This window comes from Bidens hawaiensis, unplaced genomic scaffold (assembly GCF_021521415.1).
Source record: "Bidens hawaiensis isolate Kalapana, Puna unplaced genomic scaffold, B.hawaiensis_p1.1 tig00018048_1, whole genome shotgun sequence".
Taxonomy (NCBI): domain Eukaryota; kingdom Viridiplantae; phylum Streptophyta; class Magnoliopsida; order Asterales; family Asteraceae; genus Bidens; species Bidens hawaiensis.
Window position 1 is genome coordinate 288,892 of NW_027492727.1, and position 22,887 is coordinate 311,778.

General features: G+C 34.2%; 2 protein-coding genes and 2 pseudogenes across 9 annotated transcripts; 2 read left to right on the forward strand and 2 right to left on the reverse strand.

The window, feature by feature from the left end:
- Positions 1-186: 186 nt before the first annotated feature.
- On the reverse strand, positions 187-985 carry LOC143555337 (TLC domain-containing protein At5g14285 pseudogene; annotated as a pseudogene).
- A 2,672-nt stretch (positions 986-3,657) lies between these two features.
- On the reverse strand, positions 3,658-7,219 carry LOC143555356 (putative F-box protein At1g67623; annotated as a pseudogene). Its single transcript, XR_013139186.1, has 3 exons — positions 6,920-7,219; positions 4,666-4,831; positions 3,658-4,157 (listed from the first exon to the last, which is right to left on the reverse strand). The product of XR_013139186.1 is annotated as a putative F-box protein At1g67623 (transcript).
- A 5,481-nt stretch (positions 7,220-12,700) lies between these two features.
- Positions 12,701-17,630, forward strand: LOC143555359 (uncharacterized). Of its 6 annotated transcripts, XM_077044926.1 has the most exons (7): positions 14,003-14,043; positions 14,343-14,404; positions 15,270-15,344; positions 15,439-15,776; positions 16,424-16,532; positions 16,633-16,753; positions 16,871-17,630. In XM_077044926.1, exons 4-7 carry the CDS (start codon positions 15,581-15,583, stop codon positions 17,573-17,575), a joined length of 1,131 nt encoding a protein of 376 aa, XP_076901041.1. In that variant the 5' UTR covers positions 14,003-14,043; positions 14,343-14,404; positions 15,270-15,344; positions 15,439-15,580; the 3' UTR covers positions 17,576-17,630. The 6 variants fall into 6 exon arrangements, with proteins under 6 accessions (XP_076901038.1, XP_076901041.1, XP_076901043.1 ...); XM_077044923.1 differs by lacking the exon at positions 14,003-14,043 and adding an exon at positions 12,701-12,959 and having other exon boundaries at positions 14,363-14,404; positions 15,270-15,776; XM_077044928.1 differs by having other exon boundaries at positions 15,270-15,776; positions 16,448-16,532.
- Positions 17,631-18,399: 769 nt separating this feature from the next.
- On the forward strand, positions 18,400-22,612 carry LOC143555358 (uncharacterized). Of its 2 annotated transcripts, none has more exons than XM_077044921.1 (2): positions 18,400-20,029; positions 21,945-22,612. In XM_077044921.1, the coding sequence occupies exons 1-2, from the start codon at positions 18,403-18,405 to the stop codon at positions 22,316-22,318; spliced, it is 2,001 nt and encodes a 666-aa protein (XP_076901036.1). In that variant the 5' UTR covers positions 18,400-18,402; the 3' UTR covers positions 22,319-22,612. The 2 variants fall into 2 exon arrangements, with proteins under 2 accessions (XP_076901036.1, XP_076901035.1); XM_077044920.1 differs by having other exon boundaries at positions 21,942-22,611.
- Positions 22,613-22,887: the final 275 nt, after the last annotated feature.

Here is a 22,887-nt window from a genome sequence, read left to right on the forward strand (position 1 = left end):
TGAAAATTACATATAAAAATGTGCGCGTGTATAGATAAAACTGAAAAATATACATTAAGTCCGATCCGATTAATCGCTAGTCCCCACCCCACCGCCCAATTACCGACTCACGATTTTTACAACATTGTATACACCAATATCATACAAATAAATATATTTATACACAAAACAATATAAATTTCTAAAGAATTTTTATATTCTTTTCTATATTTCTATATCTAACTTAATTTACTTATCTTACTTATTTCTTTAAAATAATCTAACCAAAGACAAGAGACCCACAACATACTAACCAAAATAGCACTCACAATCACAAGTCACAACCATCCAAGAAGCCCAAGCCCACATAGGAACTAGCCCAACACCACCACCATTCAAGTAAAACACCATCAACTTATACACAAACAATGGCCCCAACACCCCTCTAACCATAGTGTAAACCCCATAAAAACAAGGAGACACCACCCGATACAACCGAGCTGTCGCGGCCACCTCATCCTTCTGGTAACTAGCAAGACTCCACGCGTTTTGAAGCGGGCTAGTGACCTCTGCTAGCATGAGGAGGATCAGTATTGCAAAACCGCCATAACCAACCACAAACCGACATGTTGTGAACACGTAGAGGACCGCCATGTGGTGGGCGATGAATAGATGGTCATTTGGGGTGGATATTAAGTAATGTGATGTGTCTATGATGAAGTACGCAATGTGGTAATCAAAAGCTAGGTTTTGGAGTGGTGTGTTTTGGGATGCAAAATGGTGTGGTGTTTTTGTGTGTAGGAAATTTGCATATATTGATAGAATGATTGATGGTATGCCATGAGCTATAGATATTAGACAACTTGATGCATCTAGTCTTTTTTTGGTATCCCATTTTTTAAAAAGTATAAAATAGCCTAAAAATATATAAAAGTATACATGAGAGTGAATATTGGTATTGATGAGCCACCAAGATTTGGAATTTCCATGGTAGTGGTATTTGCTTAAAAAACGCGTAGCTGATTTTGGACGTCAGCAGCACTGCAAGAAAAAAAAAACCGGTGTGAAGCAGCCTGGACGGTATTGTTAAGTTGCACAGTCGGAACCCTGGGCTTGTCTGGCACAGGCCAAAACCTAGTGGACCAAGCTGAGAAGCGTGAGCAAGGGTGTTTACGGTGGTTCGAGTCTTGTTTGATTCAAAAGGTGAAGATGGTTCGTAGAAGTTGACTTGTTTGACTGATTTAACCTGAAAAGTGGAGGAGAACGAGAGTTTGATCTTGAACCTTTAGCCAGAAAGTGGCTAAGCGGGTCTGGTTTGGTTCGGTTTGGTTTGGTTTGATAACTTTTTAAAACCAATGGTTGAAGGAGAATTAAAACTATATGACAAAAATATGGGTTTGTGGATGTTATTAAAGATTGTGTATAGCAAATATAACACGCATTAGGATTTTGCAATCTATAAGTTATACCATGTGCTCATGGAATATTCTTTGTCTTAAAATTTAATCAACTCTTTATCATAAGTCATAATATAATTTTGGACTTTATAGAAATAAAATACGTCGAACAAATGTTACGTATAGAAATAAAATGCGACGAACAAACGTTACGTATCCCCCGAAGTTATATCAACGAAAAACCAACTGGGTTAGACTATGTTTGGAAAAAAAATACTTAGTACAGGAAAATAGGTTAAAAGTTGGGACTGTGCTGCTATGTTTATTAAACTGGGTTTAGCGCCAGCCAATTGGTCAAAGTTGAAACTTTTAATTTAACCAATTTATGTGTCAACCATTGAATTTTATAAAGTTATCATACGACCCCTAGACTCTAATAATTTTTTCTCGATAAACAAATTACATTACTAGTTTCCATGGTTCAAACCCCCATCCCCCGTTTCCTTTTTTTATTATTATTTTCGTTATTTTTTCATATTTTTTAGGTTTATTTTATTCAAACTTTTTTATCTGCCTAACGATTCCTACAAAATTTTCACGTCCCCGTCACAGCGAGTGGGTTAGTCACTAGTTTATAACGAAAAGTAAACTTAAAATAAATATACTAGACAATTTTACGCGTTTAATTCATATAAAGATAAAACTATAAATGCATATAAATTAATTGCTAAAAAATAAATATATAATAGCTAAGCTCAAGCTTGAAAAATTATTCACGAGTCAAGCTCGATCTTTAGAAATAAAGCTTTAAACGAGTTGATTTCATGCTTAGACAAGCTTGACTCATTATTCTTTAATATTCTATAAATTTATTTTATGAATGCATAAAATATACTTAAAAACTAAATATTCAAAAAACATTTTTTTGATGATGATTGTGAGTTAAGTACTTGAGTACTTAACTTAGATGTTCTAGTGGAACATCGTAGACATCTTTTTAGTTAATTGGGCATACTTAGTATATTGTTGGTCCACACATGTGATGGGTGGCATTTGCACCCCACGAGTCCATGTGAAAGAAAAGAAGAGTAAATGAAGAGTAAATATATTTAGTACAATGTACATGAAGAAGCAAACCTTCTTCACGGTACCACCATAATAATGAGACGAGTATATTGATAATCTCAGTTCTATATCTGATTATAAAATCGTATCTTATATTTAGGCCAATATCTAATGAGTACCTTACTGCTAATTACCTATTGCCTATTGGGTATCATCGTGTTGTAAAAATCACTAGTCGTTAGTCTAGCGGTGGAGTGGGGACTGACGATTAATCAGGATTAATCGAATCAAATGTTAATGTATAACTTTCAGTTTTATATATACATACACGCATTTTTATATGTAATTTTCAGTTTTATATATACACAAACATATTTTTGCTGGAATCTCGCTTGAAACCGATGGTTTTTGCTGAAATCTCGCGCGGAACCGCCGATTTTGGTTGGAATTTCGTCGGAAACCGCTGATTTTGATCGGAATCTTGCCGGAAACCGCTGATTTTGGCCGGATTTGACCATTGACTGATTAACTGGCTGACTAGCCCAAAATTAATTAGTAAAATGGGGACTAGTGATTAATCGAGGATTAATCGGTGACTGGTCGGGATTTTTGCAACACTACTATCATGTATACTCAGGAATATTAAGTATATTTGTTAGTTTGTTAAAATTACTTTTATTGTTATTCTAGATTTCATGTATATGAAAAATATATTAAAATTCATCTCATAACAAAGTGTATCAAACTATATTACACAAGAATAAAGGAAGATGAAAAATACAGAACAAGGTATAACTTGGGTAATTGGATCGATATCACTTATATTATACCGTCTCATATCCGCAAAATTATTAAAACTCATCTTATCGCGTATCCGAATACGTTTCCTACTACCACTCTTAAATTTTCTCGGGTTTAATTTCTTTTGTTAGCTTTCTCTTTCTTTTTTCTGAACGACAAAATATTGCATTATACACAGTTTTTCTTTTTTCTGAACGACAAAATATTGCATTATACACGGTTTAAACCCTTAACCTCCTGTTATCTATGTATAGCCAAACATATTAAAAAATGTCACAAAAATTCATTATTTCTTTTAATAATTGTAAAATGCTAAACATGTCTTCTAATAATTTCTAACACATATTACTACAACAAAAAATAAAACAAAAAATCTATTTTAAACAATCACAATTCTAAATGGCCTACTACATACTTTACAAGCTATACAACAATACTTAAAATAACCAAATAATATTATTCAATCATAATTTTAAATGACCTAAAAACAATATGCAACTTGATAACATCCTAAACAACACCATCCACTATTTTACAAAATGAGATAACCTCTAGATACCAACCACAAGCATCACAACATAAAACTTCTTCCTCCTCTTCAAACTTTCTTTTTCTCATACCAAACATGTTTCTTTCTTGACACTTGCATGTAACCTCATTTAGCGAAATCGAATTATTAATCCACATTTCGCGTATAATTGTTTTGATTTTAGCTCGGCATTCGCGTAACTTCAAGTAATTAGATCTTGTCACCTTCATTGAATTTAGAATGTTCAAACCTTGTTGACCCGATTGACCGCCTCGAGAGAGTAAGATCATGCCATACACGTATGTCGCCTCCACATGTCCTTTCTCGGTTGCCCGTTTTAGGTACTCGAGTCATGTTTCGATTCTCGCACGGCTAAAGAACTCAATCTATAAAATTTGAATGTAAAAGTAAATTATATGGATGACTAACATTTTCTTAATTGGTAAACGGGTCGAGCCAAGTCATGTGTACTCAATAACGGCTCGTTAAAAGCTTAATCCGAGCTCAGCTTAAACGAGCTCGGCCTAAATTGTAGTTTGATTAATAAACCAACCCGGGCTTCACACATAAGCCTTTTATATATATACATAATTGATATTTTTATGCGTATGATTATGATATAATTTAACTAAATAATATATATATACTATGTATAAAAAGTTATATTATAAATATATAAAAATAATTGTATGTCTATAAATAAGGGGAACAAATAACTAATAAATAATAAATGAGTTGAGCCATAGCTTGAAAAGTTATTTACGAGCCAAGCTTTGAGCTTTGGATACAAAGATCCAAATAAGTCAAGCTCGAGCTTGACTGGGCTCATATACATCACTACAAAATTTAATGCCACAAACGGTTAACAATACAAAATTAAAAATCATTTCGTACCATTCCTTGTCTGAACATTGTCTCCGGGTTCCCTTTGTCAACACATCGATTCAAGAACAAAAGCAATTCCTCACTTGGAGGAAACCAATGAATAACCGGAAATTTGTCGATTGAAACATGTTCAAAGATGAACTCGTCTTCCGCTGCACCTAGAAAATCCCTACAACTAAACAACGACGACAACAGCGCGTTAACTTTTCAATCCCAACACTATTTAAAAAAAACAAACAAGTTGAACAAGTTGACTCATTGTCTAATGAAACCAATGTCACAACCCAAAAAGTATCTAGGACACTTCCTAGTTCCTAACATGTTAGAACCTCAAAACACATGTTCTGTCATTCATGTCATGTTTCTATTGATGGCCCCACAAGAACACTAAAATAAAAAAAAAAGGTTAAAGGAAGCTCTATATTAGGATAACATTATTAATTGTCCCACAACAATTAATTAGTTGGATGGATAGCACACCTATACCAAAATAATAATGCATCACAAAGTTTTTAGTTTTCTCAGGTCCCAAATCTAAATCTAACAATCTCAAATTTCTTTATCAATAGCACTTATAATATCTTTTTATAATTATTCATAATAATTATTATTATGAAAATATACTTAAGCTTATTTCAAATAAACTTTTTGTGGCTTGTAAAGGTGGCCCGTGGGTGTTGTGTTGTTGTATGGTGTCTGTGTTTATAAAAGTTTACAGTTCAAATAAAAAAAACTTTTTTTTACTTTATCATTAGTAGCTTAAAGGGTCGCCAATAGAAGCGTGTTTACATTCACTTAAATTACTTTCCCCACCAAATATTTGGTGCCAAATCACCACAAATACCTTTGTTAATCGAAAATTCGGTTGATCAACAATTGAATTCCTCTTGTTATGCCCATGATTACCATATATGGAGTATCAATTCTTTATAATCCATTTATAGTAATAGTTAAAAGTTTTTAGAGTTTTCTAAACGTGCCAACGTGCATTAAAAACATCATTCGAAATAGAATATTACGAAACCATAAACTACGTGATTTTGATATTATACGACGTCATCCATATGTACCATATATGGATGTACGGTTTCTTTTTCTTTAACCAAAATGTACCGTTTATGGATATATGATTTCTTTAACCACAGAAAAACGTTACAATGAGGGCTTTGCCCAAACTTTTTCAATAATGATATGGGAATAAATTGTTGTATCTCAAATCCAAATGGAAACTAGATCAAACCTATAAAACTGAAAGCTTTTGGAAAATTTGTAACCGAACTAACAATTTTCGAGATTTAAGTCCGATCATACTAGAAATCCGGGTTTTTTTTAAATAAAAATAAAAATTACTACTAGTTCTCTTTATGTTTCTCCAAAAATCTCCACTTTTCCAAAAATTTCCAAAATTGGCATTAATACTTTCATGATTTGTACTAATTCAAGGAAATATACTTATTAAAACTAGCGCTACGCTGTGCATGAAACCGAGAAAACTGATCCCAGCCCCCAAACCGAAGAAAACAAACTGATATAACCAAACTGAAACAAAATCAGACGGTTACCTTTCCTTTTGGTTTTGCATGTAATTAATTAAATACATTATAGCCCAAATGTATATTAATCAAATGAATTATTAACTAACAATAAAAATTAAGGCCTAAATTTATTCATATTGCCCCACTTTTTACCGCCAGAAATTTTCAAGCCCAAATTGCAAAACCAAAACCCAACCCAACTAAAAAACGAAAAACCCAAAACCAAAATTTCGGCCCAAAACTGAACCAAACAGACCCATGCACACCCGTATTTAAAACTACGGATATAAATTTAACTAAAAAAACGAAAACCCAAAACCAAAATTTTGGTTTTTGTCACAATACCGAACCAAACAGACCCATGCACACCCGTATTTAAAACTACCGATATAAATTTAACTAAAAAAACGAAAACCCAAAACCAAAATTTCGGTTTTTGTCACAAAACCGAACCAAACAGACCCATGCACACTCGTATTTAAAACTACCGATATAAATTTAACTAAAAAACGAAAAACCCAAAACCAAAATTTCGGTTTTTGTCACAAAACCGAACCAAACAGACCCATGCACACCTTTATTTAAAACTACCGAAATAAATTTAACTAAAAAAACGAAAAACCCAAAACCAGAATTTCAGTTTTTGTCAATTTCGGCCCAAAACCGAACCAAACAGACCCATGCATACCCGTAATTAAAACTACCAATACACAAAAGACAAAAATTACCTTAATTTAGCATTAAAAAGATCCGTAAACGAAGATGATGCAACACGAGCAAGAACATCAATCAACAAATCACCCGGAAGATCAATTTTTCGGGTCGAAGAAATCGAAGAAGCCGATGAATTACAATCTGTATCCATACTCTCCATATCTCCGATCAATCAAAATGATCAAAATTTATAATAAAATGATTAAAATATGTTACAAAAATAATTAATTAACTTGTTGCATGTAACAACAAGTGTTACAAAATTAATTAACTGTTTGTAACAGATTGTATAAATGGAAAATGAAGATATGAATATATGAATTTGGTATGTGTGTAGATACAGAGATGATATTGATATAATATATGTATATGTGGATGGTAAGAGAGTCTTGAATGGCAACCATGTTATGTTGTGTTCCACCGCTTAATGTTGACCAACTAAACGGTGACGTGTCTGGTTACTTTGGTATATTATTATAAAATAGTTTTTTTAACTTTTAAAGCCCAAATAAAATTGGGCCTATTAAAGCAAAGTGTATCGTAAGTTTGTAACGATCAACAAAGTCTGGTCACTCGGTAGTCAGTATATTCGATGGTAAAAGGTTATTCACGTTCGTGATTGCAGACAGTTTGGTGACGTTAGAGGTGCATAAATCGGGGTTTTCTAATAGTTGGTTTTGGGTTTGGAACTGGGTTTGTGTATGACTGGTATTGGAAAATCAAGTATTGGTCATTCTCGGGTCCGGTATTTTACCTATTTTTGGGTATTGAAAAAACAATATTTTTTTGTTTTTTCCGGTTATTTTTCGAAATTGATCGGGTTTTTTAAGGGGTTACACTTTTTTGGAGTATTTTTTCGGTATTTTTTAGGTGTTTTTCGGGTATAGATTGGGTTTTTGAAAAACCCGGTTTCGGGTTTGGAACCAGTTCCGATTTTTAGGTATTAGCGGTTGGATAGGTAGGACAAATAGGGTCTGCATCCAGGTACGGGTTCAGGGAGTAAAAACCCATGTATGAAAAAACTGGTCCTGGGTTCGGGGTTTTTTTTTTGCACCTCTAGGTGACATGGCCCGTCACCAATTATTTGGGAAACCTACTACTTAAAGCCCACTATGGTAAAACTCTGGCTTGCGCACGACATTTTGTCACGAACGATACTGGAGCCAACTAGCTTCCTTAAAAAAAGTCGTTGGGTTACCGTTAGAGCATTGCTTCTTTAATGCGGTGTATTTTTTATTAACGCGAAAATTTGTATGTAGAAAAAAGAAGGAATTATATATCTCTCTAAACTTGCAAAGTTACATACTTTCTTAAATCATGCATCATATATTATGCATTAAAAACTTGTGTTTTAAAAAATATGCAATACTGACATACGTTAGAAATATAACGAAACTCGGAGAACACACTAAGAAATATAAACACAAAAATAAATACAGATGCAACAGGTAAAACTACTGAGGTGGTTCTAATCCGCATCTTACATGTTTGCACGAATTAAAAACTCAACGACTATTTTGATATGTGTATGGATCAAATACAAATGACTTTTATCATAAGAAATTTATAAATAACTAAAGTAATTATGTTAACACTAATGTTATTATTATTTCTATGTAACTTTTGAACTATAGTAATTATTATTACACTATTTTATTTTTTAAAACATAATTATTCTAGTTTAAAATTGTTACATTAGTTATTTGCATATTTAGTAGATTAATTTTATTTGTACCGAATCTCATTTTTATATTTGTAATCTTAACATGTATAAAAATAAAACAAATAAAGTATAAGTTTCTAGTGATAGCTAAATCACTATATGAGATTAGATATATCTTTTAAATATGGTCCAACAACCTATCTAATTTACCGGTTCAACTAACATACTTTATCATCGGCCAACTAAATACGAGATTAACGTTTTAACTAAACTAACAGCTCGTCATTATAAACCAAGAGTTAACATCTCATATGAAAACTATAGAAAGCAAAACATTCTTTTCATTCTCTTCTTCTTTGTGTTTTCTTTACTCATACATATTAATTTTCGTAGGCGAATTTCGGAGGTTTGTGGGGTAGCCCGGGTTACCCTTCAACTTTGTCAACGAAGTGCGAATATTTAATGTTTTTAGCTCTATTAAGAAATCAGTATGTATATTATGTTTAGAAGTTTATTAACATTATCTAGAAGTGTTAGTGGCTATCAAGCATTACTATAAATCTCTTGAACTTTACGTGCATAGGTTCAAAACTTGTTGGCCGCATTTTTTTACCGTTACCAAATTTTTATTTGGTAACCCCTGAACTTCTCTTTTTAGATCCGCCACTATAAATTTTAATAGTCTGGATGTATGGTTTAATTATTTTGTCTAATCTTTTCATGCTCTCAAAGTAGAGTTGTCAATTTTACCAGAAACTCAAGATCCAACCCGAGGAAACCCGACAACCGGTACTTGAACTAATCCAACCCAAAAAACCAACCCCGTGAAAAGACTATCCCCAACCGAAGTAATTCGGGTTAATTTTTGGGTGTGGTTTATGGGTTTCGGGTTAACCCAAAAACCCCAAATAAACTTTTAGTTTTAAAACAGATATATTTTTATGTCAATAGGCTAAGCCTTAGCCACTAAAGTCGCGCTAATAGATTGTTTGTCATTTCACCTATTATGGATCGACAATTTATTGTTAATTTATGTTTTCCGTTTATGACTAATAGCAACCGTAATCGAACAACCAAATCACGCATGATTGAAGATTATTATGGCTGGAGTTTGTTATACTCTTCTTTTGAATTGTTTTATCAGGTTATGTTGGTTTATTATTCGGTTTTTACGTTACGAGCAAAGAATAATATGATGTTTTAATTTTATCATTGTCTTAAGAATATAAATTACAATATTAATACTTTCAACAAGTTTGTGTTTGATAGGTATGACTAATGTTGTTTTATTCACAAATCAACTCCTTGTTGTCTAATGAAAGGTGATTTGTAAGCAGTAAAATTAGTTTTAAAAAATGTTTTTTATTTTTTAATTGTGAGTGGTTAAATTTATCTAATATTTTTATTTAGTGATTACATCAAATTGTTTTATTCTCATTAAATTCATATCTATGTTTGACTTGTAACAACACAAAAGAAACCCTACGCAACAGCATAACGGCAATTCGTTCAGCATCGAGCCACAATACGAGAACTAAACAAAAAATGAGTTCAACACTCAAATACAACAAATTTACATATTTTAGACATATAAATTCGAGCTTTGCGACGGTGAACCAACGTGAATTTGGTCATTATTGAACATAAGGAGTAGTAGATGGATAACTAAAATAAGTTTCTTATTAATTTAATGTATATCTTTAAAATAAGACCCTTCGCTGTGAGGTGGCATCTTTGCCACCTCATCACCTTGTTAACAAAAAAATTGGGTGTTAACCCCTGCCACCCCTTTTACCGTTAACTTGTTAGCGCCCAAAGGGCTCAGAAGGTTGACGAGAGGGGTTCACCCCCACAAAATACTCCCATTAACAACTTATTAATTTTTTTTATATCTAGTAAAACCTACTTAACCAATAACACGTTTGTTAAAGAGTGAGTTCGTTAAAACATAATATTTACATGACTGTGACATGACGTTTTAACTATACATTTCTAGTTATTCATAACACAAAGCATAAAATAAAAGCTATTTAAAACATAGAACTATGAACTATGAACTATGAACTATGAACTGTCATTGCCTTAAGGTTTTTTGCCACACACATGGGTGCAAATTGTATAAATATGGACCCTAGTCTACTAAAACTAATAAATTATAGATGAATTCTTTGACTTTAAAATTTTTAATATCATGTCTATGTTTGTAAGATACACAAATTGGTCCTAGTCTATTTAAAACATTAAATTCCAACATATTATTTAAAAATATCTTAATTAAACTTATGAGCTATTCCGTTATTTTTATAAACTACTAATAATAATGACGTAGTTGCAAAATCATTAAATATTTATTAACAATACATCAAAATAAGGTGTGGGTGAATCTGCTTGAACAAAGCGAATCATGTTACCCGTATATAAGCTCACCAGTTTCTACGGTCGAATGTTAAAAGACAGAATAATATTATGATGTGACTTGCATAGGAGCAGGTTCGAAAGTTGGAGGGCGTCTAGATGAGATGCCTTACACGAGCAAGAGGTGGATATACTAGTTGTTATGGAGCTCAAGTCCATGGGCAAGGTTTGTGGCTGCACTCATTCACTCTAGAGTCTATACCGATCCAAATAGTCTTCTCTATTTAGAATCCACTAAGCATAACTAACTTATTATAACGTAGAAACCGATTGCAAACTCCTGTAATAATTGGTAAAACTGACTATTGTTTCCCTCTTAGTAGGACCATTCAAGTCGCCAAGAACACGTACCGTCCATAACGTTCCCTCACCATCTTTTTAAAAACCTTGTCAAATATAGTGAATGCCATTTTCATCACATGAATTAGGGGTGTGTACGAAACCGAAAAAATCGATCCGAAACCGAAAAATCTAATCCGAAAAACCGAACCGAAACAAAACCGACAGTTTGGTTCTATGTTTTTGTAAAAAGCGCACTAAAGGTTCGGTTTTCAATTTGCATGTAATAAAAACCGAAAAAACCAAAACGAACCGAAATCCTAAATATTTATTTTTTTATATTTTATATTAAGTAATTTATAAGAATTTAATAAATACGTAACTACAATATTTTTATCAAATGTATAATAATCTATTTTTTTACAATTAACAAAATTATTTATACGTAAATTCATTATTTTTTACCAACTTTTGTTTCAGACAAAAATTTTAAAGCTCAAACGAAAAAAACCGAAACCAAAAAATCCAAACCAAATGGTGTCAAAAACTCCAAAAATCAAAGTTTTAGTTTTTGATTTGGTTTTAATCAAAAACCTGACCGAACCGCATAACGCACGCCCTTCCAATGAAATCATTTCTTTCTATCTTTCTATTGTTAGAATAGATCTTTTTATAATGCGATCTATACATACGTTCAGACATTCAGTGTTACTTTATCAAAAAGTAAAGATAAAACGAATATAATAATAATGAACATTGGTTTTTATTGATCCCAACTATCGTCTTTTGGTTACTGCCGGTCTTAACTAATGAATTGGCCGCTAACGGTCCCAACTTTTAACATATTTGTTCCTAATGGTCCGCGACTAACAGAATTGGTTGCTGACGGTCCCAACTTTTAACGTATTTGTTCTTAACGGTCCGCGACTAACAGAATTCTATCGTCGTTAGTTTCAGGTCGCCGTAAAAAACGTTTTTGGCCGGAAAACACACATTTTTTTTCCCAAAAACTCAACAAGTTGTCCCAAATATCATGATAACTTTGTATCGTACCTTTAGAAACTTTTTTCTAGTAAAAGCCTTAATATTTAGGTCGCCGGAACCCTAGAACCATTGTTGGAATCAGTTGATGGTGGTTGGTTGACGGTTAGTCAATTGGTGGTGGTGGCGGTGTACATGTGGTGTATTCTGGCAAAAAATTGACTCTCAGCCAAAAACGTTTTACCGGCGAACTGAAACTAACGGTGTTAGGATTCTGTTAGCCGCGGACCGTTATAAACAAATAAATTTAAAGTTGGAACTATAAGTGATCAATTCGTTAGTTGGGACTGACAATGACAAAATAAAAATAGTTGAAACCAATAAAAACGAATTGTATAAAAGAAAAGATAAAACGAATACAGGAAGCAACGAAAGAAAGAAAGAAAGAAGCAAAGTAAAGCAACAGCTCCTCTTCTCCTTCTTCTGCTACTCCCACATTACCACATTACCATTTTCTCTTTCCTTTTATTAATATTAATTTAATTTCCTCTTCAACACTCCACCTTCATCACATTCACGTGATTTCTTAGGGTTTCTGAAACCACACCTTTATTCTTCTTCTCATTTCTTATTTCTTACTTCACCGACAATTAAACCAACCACCAGATCTATCACTCCAACTGCTTATTCCGCCTCATTCTCTCTCTGTTTTCGCTGTTTCTGTTATTCTGGTAGGTTAATATATTCGATTGATTTACGTTACGTTATGGTGATTTATAGCTTCGCATTTGGAATTGAATGTATATGAAGTGAATTAAGTGGATTAATGTTGAATTTGTAAGTTAATTAGGTGTTATTGAGCTGTTTCAACGGATTTTGACTTCCGTACTGGTAGGTTAATATATTCTGTTGATTTACGTTATGTTATAATGATTTATAGCTTCGCATTTGGAATTGAATGTATATGAAGTAAATCCGGTGACTACAGGTGGATTAATGTTGAATTTCTGAGTTAATTAGCTTTTAGTTATTTTGTTTCAACGGATTTTGACTTCCGTACAGGTAGGTTAACTTATTCAATTGATTTACATTACGTTATGATGAAGTGTAGCTCCGCATTTGGAATTGAATGTATGTGAAGTGAATTAAGTGGACCAGGTGGATTAATGTTGAATTTGTGTGTTAATTAGCTTGTTATTGAGCTTTAAGTTATTCTGTTTCAACGGATTTTGACTTCCGTACATGTAGGCGAATATATTCTATTGATTTACGTTACGTTATGTTACGTTATAATGATTTATAGCTTTGAATTTGGAATTGAATGTGTATGAAGTAAATCTGGTGACTATAGGTGGATTAATGTTGAATTTGAGAGTTAATTAGCTATAAGTTATTCTGTTTCAACGGATTTTGACTTCCGTACAGGTAGGTTAATATATTCTATTGATTTACCTTACGTTATGAGGATTTGTAGCTTCGCATTTGGAATTGAATGTATATGAAGTGAATTAAGTGGATGTAGGTGGATTAATGTTGAACTTGTGTGTTAATTAGGTGCTATTGTGATCTAGGAGCTGTAAGTTACTGAATTATTAGGTTTTAATTGAAGCTAATTGAATCGAATTTAACTTCCGTACTGGTAGGTTAATATATTTGATTGATTTACGTTATGTTTTGATGATTTGTAGCTTCGCATTTGGAATTGAATGTATATGAAGTGAATTAAGTGGATTAATGTTGAATTTGAGAGTTAATTAGCTTTTAGTTATTTTGTTTCAACGGATTTTGACTTCCGTACAGGTAGGTTAACTTATTCGATTGATTTACATTACGTTATGATGATTTGTAGCTTCGCATTTGGAATTGAATGTATGTGAAGTGAATTAAGTGGATCAGGTGGATTAATGTTGAATTTGTGTGTTAATTAGCTTTAAGTTATTCTGTTTCAACGGATTTTGACTTCTGTACAGGTAGGTTAATATATTCGTTTGATTTACGTAACGTTATGATGACTTGTAGCTTTGCATTTGGAATTGAATGTATATGAAGTGAATTAAGTGACTACAGGTGGATTAATGTTGAATTTGTGAGTTAATTAGGTGTTGTTGTGATCTAGGAGCTTTAAGTTATTCTGTTTCAACGGATTTTGACTTCCGTACAGGTAGGTTAATATATTCTATTGATTCATGTTACGTTATGATGATTTATAGCTTCGCATTTGGAATTGAATGTATATGATCTGAATTAAGTGAATCAGATGGATTAATGTTTAGTTTGTGAGTAAATTAGGTGTTATTGAGCTTTAAGTTATTCTGTTTCAACGGATTTTGACTTCCGTACATGGAAGTCAACATATTCGAGTTAAACTGAATGTATATGAATGAAGTAATGTTGAATTTGTAAGTTAATTAGCTTGTTAACAGGCGTTGCTTGTGATTTAGGTTGTGATTTTGACTTCCGTACTGGTAGGTCAACAGATTTTGCTTATTAATAGTGTGCGGTTGAAATTGGAGATAAGTTTTATGTGATTTCGATTGATTTACGTTACGTTATGATGATTTATAGCGTCACATTTGAAATTGAATGTATATGAAGTAAATCCGGTGACTACAGGTGGATTAATGTTGAATTTTTGAGTTAATTAGCTTCTTAACAGGTGTTATTGTTATATAGGAGCTATAAGTTACTAATTTAGGTTTTGATTTTGAGTTCCGTAAACAGATTCTCCTTACTAGCAGCGTGCGGTTGATTGATTTACGCTACGTTAGTCGCATTTGGAATTGAATGTATGTGAAGTGAATTAAGTGGATACAGGTGGATTAATATTGAATTTGTGTGTTATTTAGCTTGTTAACAGGTGTTACTGTGATCTAGGAGCTGTAAGTTACTGAATTAGGTTTTAATTTGACGGTGTTTGATGAATAAATTAAGTGGCAACAATGCCTATTTCATGTGATTTCGATTGAATTAAGTAACGTTAAATTTGTAAGTTATTGAATAAGGTTCTGATTTTGATTTCTATGCAGGTAGGTCAACAGATTCTTCTTACTAGCAGCGTGCGGTTGAAATCGGAGATAAGTTTTATCTTCGCCTGGATCTCGGTATGCGATTTCGATTGATTTACGTTATATTACGAGGATTTATAGCATCACATTTGAAATTGGAATTCAGATGAAGTAAATTTGGTGGCTGCAGCTGGAGTAATGTTTAATGTATAAGTTAATTAGCTTGTTAAGAGGGGTTGTTGTGATATAGGGTTACAGGAGGTGTAAGTTACTAAATTAGGTTTTGATTTGACTGTGTTATTACTATTTGTTGGATGAGTTAAGTAGCAACAATGCCTATTTCGCCGGCAATGAGATGTTCTCCAGGGAGAGAACCAAGAGGTGGTAATCATAAAAGAGGGTGTAGTCTTGAGAGTGGGATTGTTTTCAAGGAGAGAGATGACGATCTTGCTTTATTTAATGAGGTGCAAAACAAAGAGAGCGACAGTTTCTTGTTGCAGTCTAATGACGATTTTGAAGACATTTTTGGTAAGTTCTTTATTTTTTTGTGATGTAATATGCATAATAATTTACTTTTAAATGTAAGTTAATTAAGTTTAAGTGATTTATGTTCACCTTGGTTTTTAAATGTGCGCATCATGAGCACATTAATGCCACATCGCATGTTATGAGATGGGGCACTTATGCAGTTAACCAGTATTTGAACAAATTAGATCGTTTATTGCCACATGTCTTGAATTTTTCAAATCTGATTGAACAAACCTGACCATTGATTGAGCAATGGGTTTGAGTATGTGAACAAATCTGACCAGAGATTGAGAATATCTTATATTTTAGTGTTTAAAAGCTAACAAGTTCAAATATTATCTATAAATAGATTTTTAGAATTTATTTTTTTAAAAGAAACGCCTCACATATGTGATGCATACGCTTTGCACATTGGTTTCTGACTTTTTGGCATCAAAACGCATTGGAGAACATTGGTTTTTGGGATCAAAACACATTGAAGTGCCACCGCTTTTTAAACCAATGTGTTTGCCTGTTTACATGTGATCAAGCAGCTATTATATGTAAACATGAACCTTGTGCACATTTTGGAAAGAAAATAAGTTGAGATTTTGTTACTTATTATGGCTGACTTATGCTTGTTTTGTTGTCTAATTGCATTTTTGCAGTGACCAAGTTAAGACATTTTTCAGATCACAAGCTTGGAATCAATGTTGCTGCTAGAGGAGAAAGCAGTGATCTCCTCAATGCAGAAGAGGAAAAGAATGATTATGAATGGTTTGTAGTCATTTGCTTCGTATCTTAATTCCTATGCTTTTTATTATATCAACTTAATTACTTATTAGTCTTTATACTAATTTTATTATTGGAAATGTAGGTTAATGGTTCCTCCCGACACCCCTCTGTTTCCCTCGTTGGATGATGATACGCCTCGAGTTAATCCTGCACAAAGGGGTAGACCCCAAGCTCAACCCATTACTATCTCCAGATCATCAACAGTAAGTTGTTTACACTGGTCATACTTAAAGTTAATAGACAGTATTTGGTACACTAATGTTTTCATATGTAATTGTAATTATTTTTTATGCATGTAATGTGTACTTGATTGATTATAGATGGAAAAAAGTCACAGAAGCAGTAGAGGCAGTCCAAGCCCAAATCGCTTGAGCCCATCTCCACGTTCTCACGAACCCCCATTTCAACCCAGAGCACGTGCCACATCCGCACTTAGTTCCAGCCCACCACCTACCCGCAGGCCCATCACTAGATCAAGAAGACCATCTTCCCCATCAAGTAAACCTTCCTCACCTCCTCCACGGGCTTCTACACCAACTTCAAGACGTTTAAGTACCGGTTCCACTAGCACCACAAGGGGTAGTTTGGGGAATTCACCTTCACAAAAAGTAAAAGCGTGGCAGGTAAACATTCCCGGGTTCTCCACCGAAGCACCTCCGAATCTCAGGACTTCTTTAGCCGACCGTCCCGCGTCTTACGTACGCGGGTCCTCACCGGCTTCTAGAAACGGGAGGAAATCAATGTCACCTACTGCACCTAGAAGCATCGGCTCATCTCGTGGAAAAGGTTCAATTGCATCTGATGATGATGTTGAATCTCTACCGTCCGTTATTGTTGATGGGTCAGATCGGTCAAATTCAAGGAGAGTGAGCGGGTTTAGGAATAATAACTATAATAAAGTTCCTTCTCCTCAAAAGCCAAACAGAATGGTTACATCTAGCTCTGCTCCAAAAAGATCCTTTGACATGGCACTTCGCCAAATGGTAATTAAGTATCTGTTATGTTCTTTTCGGGCAAAACCGTAATTAACAAACTTTTAATTAGGACTTGGGTTTACATTAGATACCGACTTACAAGTTATTACTTATTAACAAATAACAACTAACCTTATTCTTACTGGTTTTAAATGTTATTTGCTGTTGTGGCACTGGAAGATGTCATGCCAGCCACGACATCAGATGCCACATATGCTAAAAAATGCTTATGGTACAAAAGTAAAAACAATTTATATACAATATTAAAAATTGAACTCTTCCATATTTATTTCTAAAAGTATTTGTTAAATGTCACATCAGTGGCAAATGGCTTATACATTTTCATTGAAATGAGTAAATGACAAATAAGATGCTTCATCCTCATCAACGTTTCTAAACAATAGAAAATATACATGCCTTTCTATCTGTTAAACAGCACATTTGGTCCCTCTGGCTTTTGATACCTTTGGCTCCTTGGCACCGGAAGCTATCCGTTTCCTAACCAGGGTCCAACGGCTTGTGCATAGCAATGTGTCGACTCCAAAGGGGCAGGGGTATGTCTTTAGCAGGTTAGGGTTTGCAATTCAGAAAGGGGTGGCGGCGCAGCTTGTTGCCCGCCTACCTGCTATGTTGATGTGATATCTATGTTTCTATATAATGAAAGAAATTAAAATTTTAGAAAAAAAAAATCTAATTTACAGTTTTCTAAAATCAGGAAAAAGTGTGAAGTTTGGTTCTTTTCTTGCAATTTCTGAGTAGTGAGTGCTGCTTTTAACAATTGGAACTATTTTTGTTGTTCAATGCAATATATGAGATGACATCATTTAATATTTTTTTTAATAACTTTGTGTAGGATCACAGAAAAACTCCCACAAAATATGTTCAGACCACTTCTCTCGAGTGTCCCTACTTCAAATTATTATGCTGGGAAATCAAGTCCTGCTTGGAACTCTTCAGTAACAACTAGCAGTAATGCAAGTTCGGATTTAGGCACTAGTGGGGCCCACGATATCGAAGAACATGAGCATATTGATGACGATGCAACCAGTGGAATTACAAAGGTCCTAGATTCTAATGTTAATGATGAAGAAATCTTCATGTTTGAAAAAGCCGAGTCTGTAAATGACGACACGAGGACAATGAAATGTGATACTGCAACTTCTGTAGTGTTAGAAGATTTCAACGGCCAAGATGATATGCTAGTTTGTTCAAGATGTGGTTGTGAGTACCCTGTTACAACACAAGCAAAAGATGATGTTAAACTTTGTCTAAATTGCCAAAAGTCAATTTCAGCTTTGACCGCCAATGATACTGTGACAAGCATAGTGTCGGTGGCTAGTTCCGAAGCAGATATGAGTATGTCAGACAAAGATCATGAATTTGTCAGCAACACAGTGAAGCCTCAGTTGACTTTGGTGAAAGATGAATCTCCGGAGTTGACTTATAAAGGTGAATCACAATCTGAGCAACATGAAGAATTAGTCCTCAATCAACTCAACCATGATGAAATAAGTCAATCAAGTTTAAGTTATAGTGACACAAGGGGAGAACAAATTCAACAAACTGTTGACTTTCCGAAGTCAAAGGACGAGTCTTTAGAAGCAAAAGGTATCTCGACAATTCTTGAAAGGTCTAGTAGTATAAAGGGGCCCGTTACACGAAGCAGGAATTTTTCAGCCAGTAGCATATCTTATGATGCTCTTTCATACATGTCCGCTTCATCTTCTGTTGACTTTGGGCCTCGTTTACAAAGTCAACTGAGTAGCAGGAGATCCGACATCGAAAACTACAATTATGACCCTGCGAATGCAAAACATCGACGCAGTATGTCATCTTTATCTGCAACTTCTAGTCATGCCTTCCATCCTTCCAGTGTTGGAACAAGCACACTCGATTCATTTGACGTATCTGTTGTTTGTGTGGAGAGAGATGCTGCTGACTCAGCATCCGTGGGCCTGCAAGAAAATCCAAATGAAAACGTCATGTGCACTGAAGATGTTGGTTCCGTTGAAATTCTGTTACCTGAACTTGTCAATGACGATCAGGTATCCGATGTGCGTGTGGAGAGAGATGTTGCTGACTCAGCATCTGTGGGCCCTCAACAAACTCCGAGTGAAAACGACACATGCACTGAAAATGTTGATTCAAAGAAAGCTCTGTTACCTGAACCTTTAAATGGTGAAGAGCCTGCTTCGGTTCTAAAAGATGAAGATTTGAAAAAATATATTAATGCTTTAGTGGCTTGTACTGTTGAGGAAGGTACAAGTCTAACTGCAGCTGCTGATAACAATGACGTGACAGAAGCTCAACAGGGTGCCTTATCAGAAGAAGTTGAAGTTGATCAAACTTGTTCATCTTCTCCCGCTTCACAATGTCACGTTTCACAACATCCTGAGAGCAGTATAGAAGGATTTCACGACCCTAATGTTTCAGATGCGGTTAGTAAAGATATGGGAGTTTCAGACATGGATATCAACACCGGAAATCATTCAAGCAGCATAAATGGTACATATATCTATACTATAAGTTATCAGTCTTTCTATTCTTTATGCATTCTTCGGTGTCGTTCGGTATATTGAAGATACAGGTGGCAAGATGGGTGGGTTTGGCAGGTTGGGTAACAGGTCAAAACGGGTTTGGTTTGAAACCGGTCCTTTTTCTGTAGGGTTGGCCAAGGTTTAAAAAGGCTTTCTGAGGCGCGCCTCGAGGCTTACGCCTCAGCAGCCTCGGTGGAAAAACGCATAAAAGGCTTAGCCTCAATAGGGTTTACTGAAACCTAAGCCTCGACCTTTGCGAGGCGGTTTGAGGCGGTGAGACTTCGAGGCGAGGCGTTGAGGCTTAAGCCTCACTAGAAGTTGTGGAACACGGAAATATGCCAAAAAAAATTATTTTCTGGACATTTTATTTACCCATTTAGTGCTTAGTATACTTAATTAGTGGGCCAGCCCAATATTTACTGTTAGTGTACTTAAAAAACATCATCGTTTAACTGTGTAATGGTTAGTGTTTAATTGGTGTGCCTCCTTTCACAACACCAAGCAACAGCAACACAGACACAACAAAAAACTACTTTATGATGTTTGTTTTCTATTAAATTAGTGGTTGAACTATTTTATGATGTTTGTTTTATTACTAAATAAGGTTTCATAATATTCATAATGTTTATTTTATGTTAAAGTGCGATTTTATAGATTATATATATAGTTTTAATACTTTTTAATAATGTTTTGAGGCTTACGCCTCAGTCCGCCTCGAGAGTCTGACGGAAAACGCCCCGAGGCTCGTTTCCGCCTTTTTAAACCTTGGGGTTGGCAAAAAACCCGAACCTGACAGAAAACGTGAAAACATTCGGGATGGGTAATTGGATATGGGATTAGCTTTAGAAAATTTTGCGGGTTTGGACTGTGGTAGGGGTGTTCTTCGGGTTGATTTTTTTTTTCTGTAGGGATGACAAAAAAACCCGAACCTCACAGAAAACGTGAAACATTCGGGATGGGTAATTGGATATGGGATTAGATGATAACCTGTTTGCCCGAGTATATTAATATATTATATAATTTTGAAAGTATAATAAATAGTATGTGGAGTTAGTTAGAAACTTAAATTGTTAATGTTATAGAAGTTTAGTTGAGTGTGTAATATTTCATATTGGTTTTTGAGATGACTTTAAGATTGATTTTCGTGTAATGGGTATCCCAATGGGTAATTTTAGACACAAAATCTCAAACGTGCATACCCGATACTCGCGAACCCTATGGGTATAGAGTTAATGCATGAAACATGATTACAAAATTTTGTTACTGACAATTTTTGATGCTATAATCGTTAAGAATTGGCCTGTAAACGGACCGAACGAACATAGAGGCATGTTCGTGATCGTTGATTTAACGTTAAACGAACACGAACACTTAATCGAACACAAAATTTGTGTTCGTGTTCGTTTTTTTTTTTAAATGAACATGTTCGTGTTCGGTTATGTATAAATGAACATAACTGCAAAGATAAACAAACATAAATGAACATATGTAAATGAACAAACTTAAATGAAAACAAATAAACAAATATAACACCATTTAGATGACTCTTCAAGATAATATTAAATTATTTTCTATTAATATGTAAACGAACGTAACAAACGTAAATGAACGACGAAACATGTGTTCATGTTCGTTCGTCTAATTAAACGAACACAAATGTTTGTTCATGTTCGTTTGTTTGTTAAATAAACGAGCATAAACGAACTTCCTGCCGAACGGTTGACCGAATGTTCGGTTCGTTTACAGGCCTAGTTAAGTATACACTTTTCGAACCCGATTCCCTTTTAAGCTATTTGCAGCATTAAACTATGTGCCGAGTCAAACTCTGAGACCAACTTTACATGTATTGTGTATAATGACATTAAGTTTTTTTGTGTCAGAAGAATCAACGGTTTTGGTTGAAGGCGAAAAAGGAACAAAAGGAAGAAGTTTGACTCTCGAAGAAGCAACCGACACAATACTTTTCTGCAGCTCAATCGTTCATAACTTGGCCTACGAAGCTGCAAATATAGCGATTGAGAAAGAAACCCCGTCAGAACCTTCCGTAAACAACGAGTATCAGCCACTTGTGCCAGCTGTCACTAAAAGTTATCCCGACAGAAAAGATCTTCAAAGCCGAAAAACAAGCAAACGGTCATCGAAATCCCAAAAAACAAAGAGAAAAACAACGGAAACCGACACCATAAAATCTCCTAATAACGTAAACACTGATGAGGAAACCGACTTACAGAAAACTCGTATTGTTTATTCTAAATAATAAAGAGAACACGAAACCGCCAACACTAGAAGCTAAATGCAATTGCAGAATAATGTGATAGAAAGAATGTGGTTCTTCCGCCTTTAACCCTCTTCAAGGCCATCTGCGCGTTTTTAACACCGGTTAGCAAAAAGATAATAAAATATATGGTTTGAGTATTAAGTATGATTATGATTATGATTATAATTTTTTATTTTTGGGTTTGATGGTGTAAGTATTGTAAAGTTAATCAGTACCATATTTTTGATTTGTTAGTGGTTTGTATTTGTATTGGTGTCACATAATATATAGAATAAGAATTAAGAACTACTACTTACACTGTGTTCCCGAGTTTCATTTAATGAGAGAAAAGAAAATGAGGAGAATTAAAAGAGAAAAGAAAGAGAGGGGGAGGAAAATGTGTCACTTTATTTCGTGTTCCCGAGTTTACGTCTTGTTCTTGAGTTTTTTAACCAAGGAAAGAAAAGGAAAGGAGAGGGAAGATAAGAAAGGGAAGGTAAGGGAAGGAATTTTTTTTTTAATTAATTGTGTTCTTGAGTTGGAAGGAAATTAGAGGAAAGGAAAGAATA

Excerpts from the sequence above, each read along its gene's own strand:
- LOC143555359 (XM_077044923.1), top strand. The coding sequence starts at position 15,581 with ATGCCTATTTCGCCGGCAATGAGATGTTCTCCAGGGAGAGAACCAAGA. Across the intron at positions 16,533-16,632 it reads GAAAAGAATGATTATGAATG|GTTAATGGTTCCTCCCGACA; the intron begins GTTTGTAGTCAT and ends TTGGAAATGTAG. Across the intron at positions 16,754-16,870 it reads CTATCTCCAGATCATCAACA|ATGGAAAAAAGTCACAGAAG; the intron begins GTAAGTTGTTTA and ends GATTGATTATAG.
- LOC143555358 (XM_077044920.1), top strand. The coding sequence starts at position 18,403 with ATGTTCAGACCACTTCTCTCGAGTGTCCCTACTTCAAATTATTATGCT. Across the intron at positions 20,030-21,941 it reads TCATTCAAGCAGCATAAATG|AAGAATCAACGGTTTTGGTT; the intron begins GTACATATATCT and ends TTTTTGTGTCAG.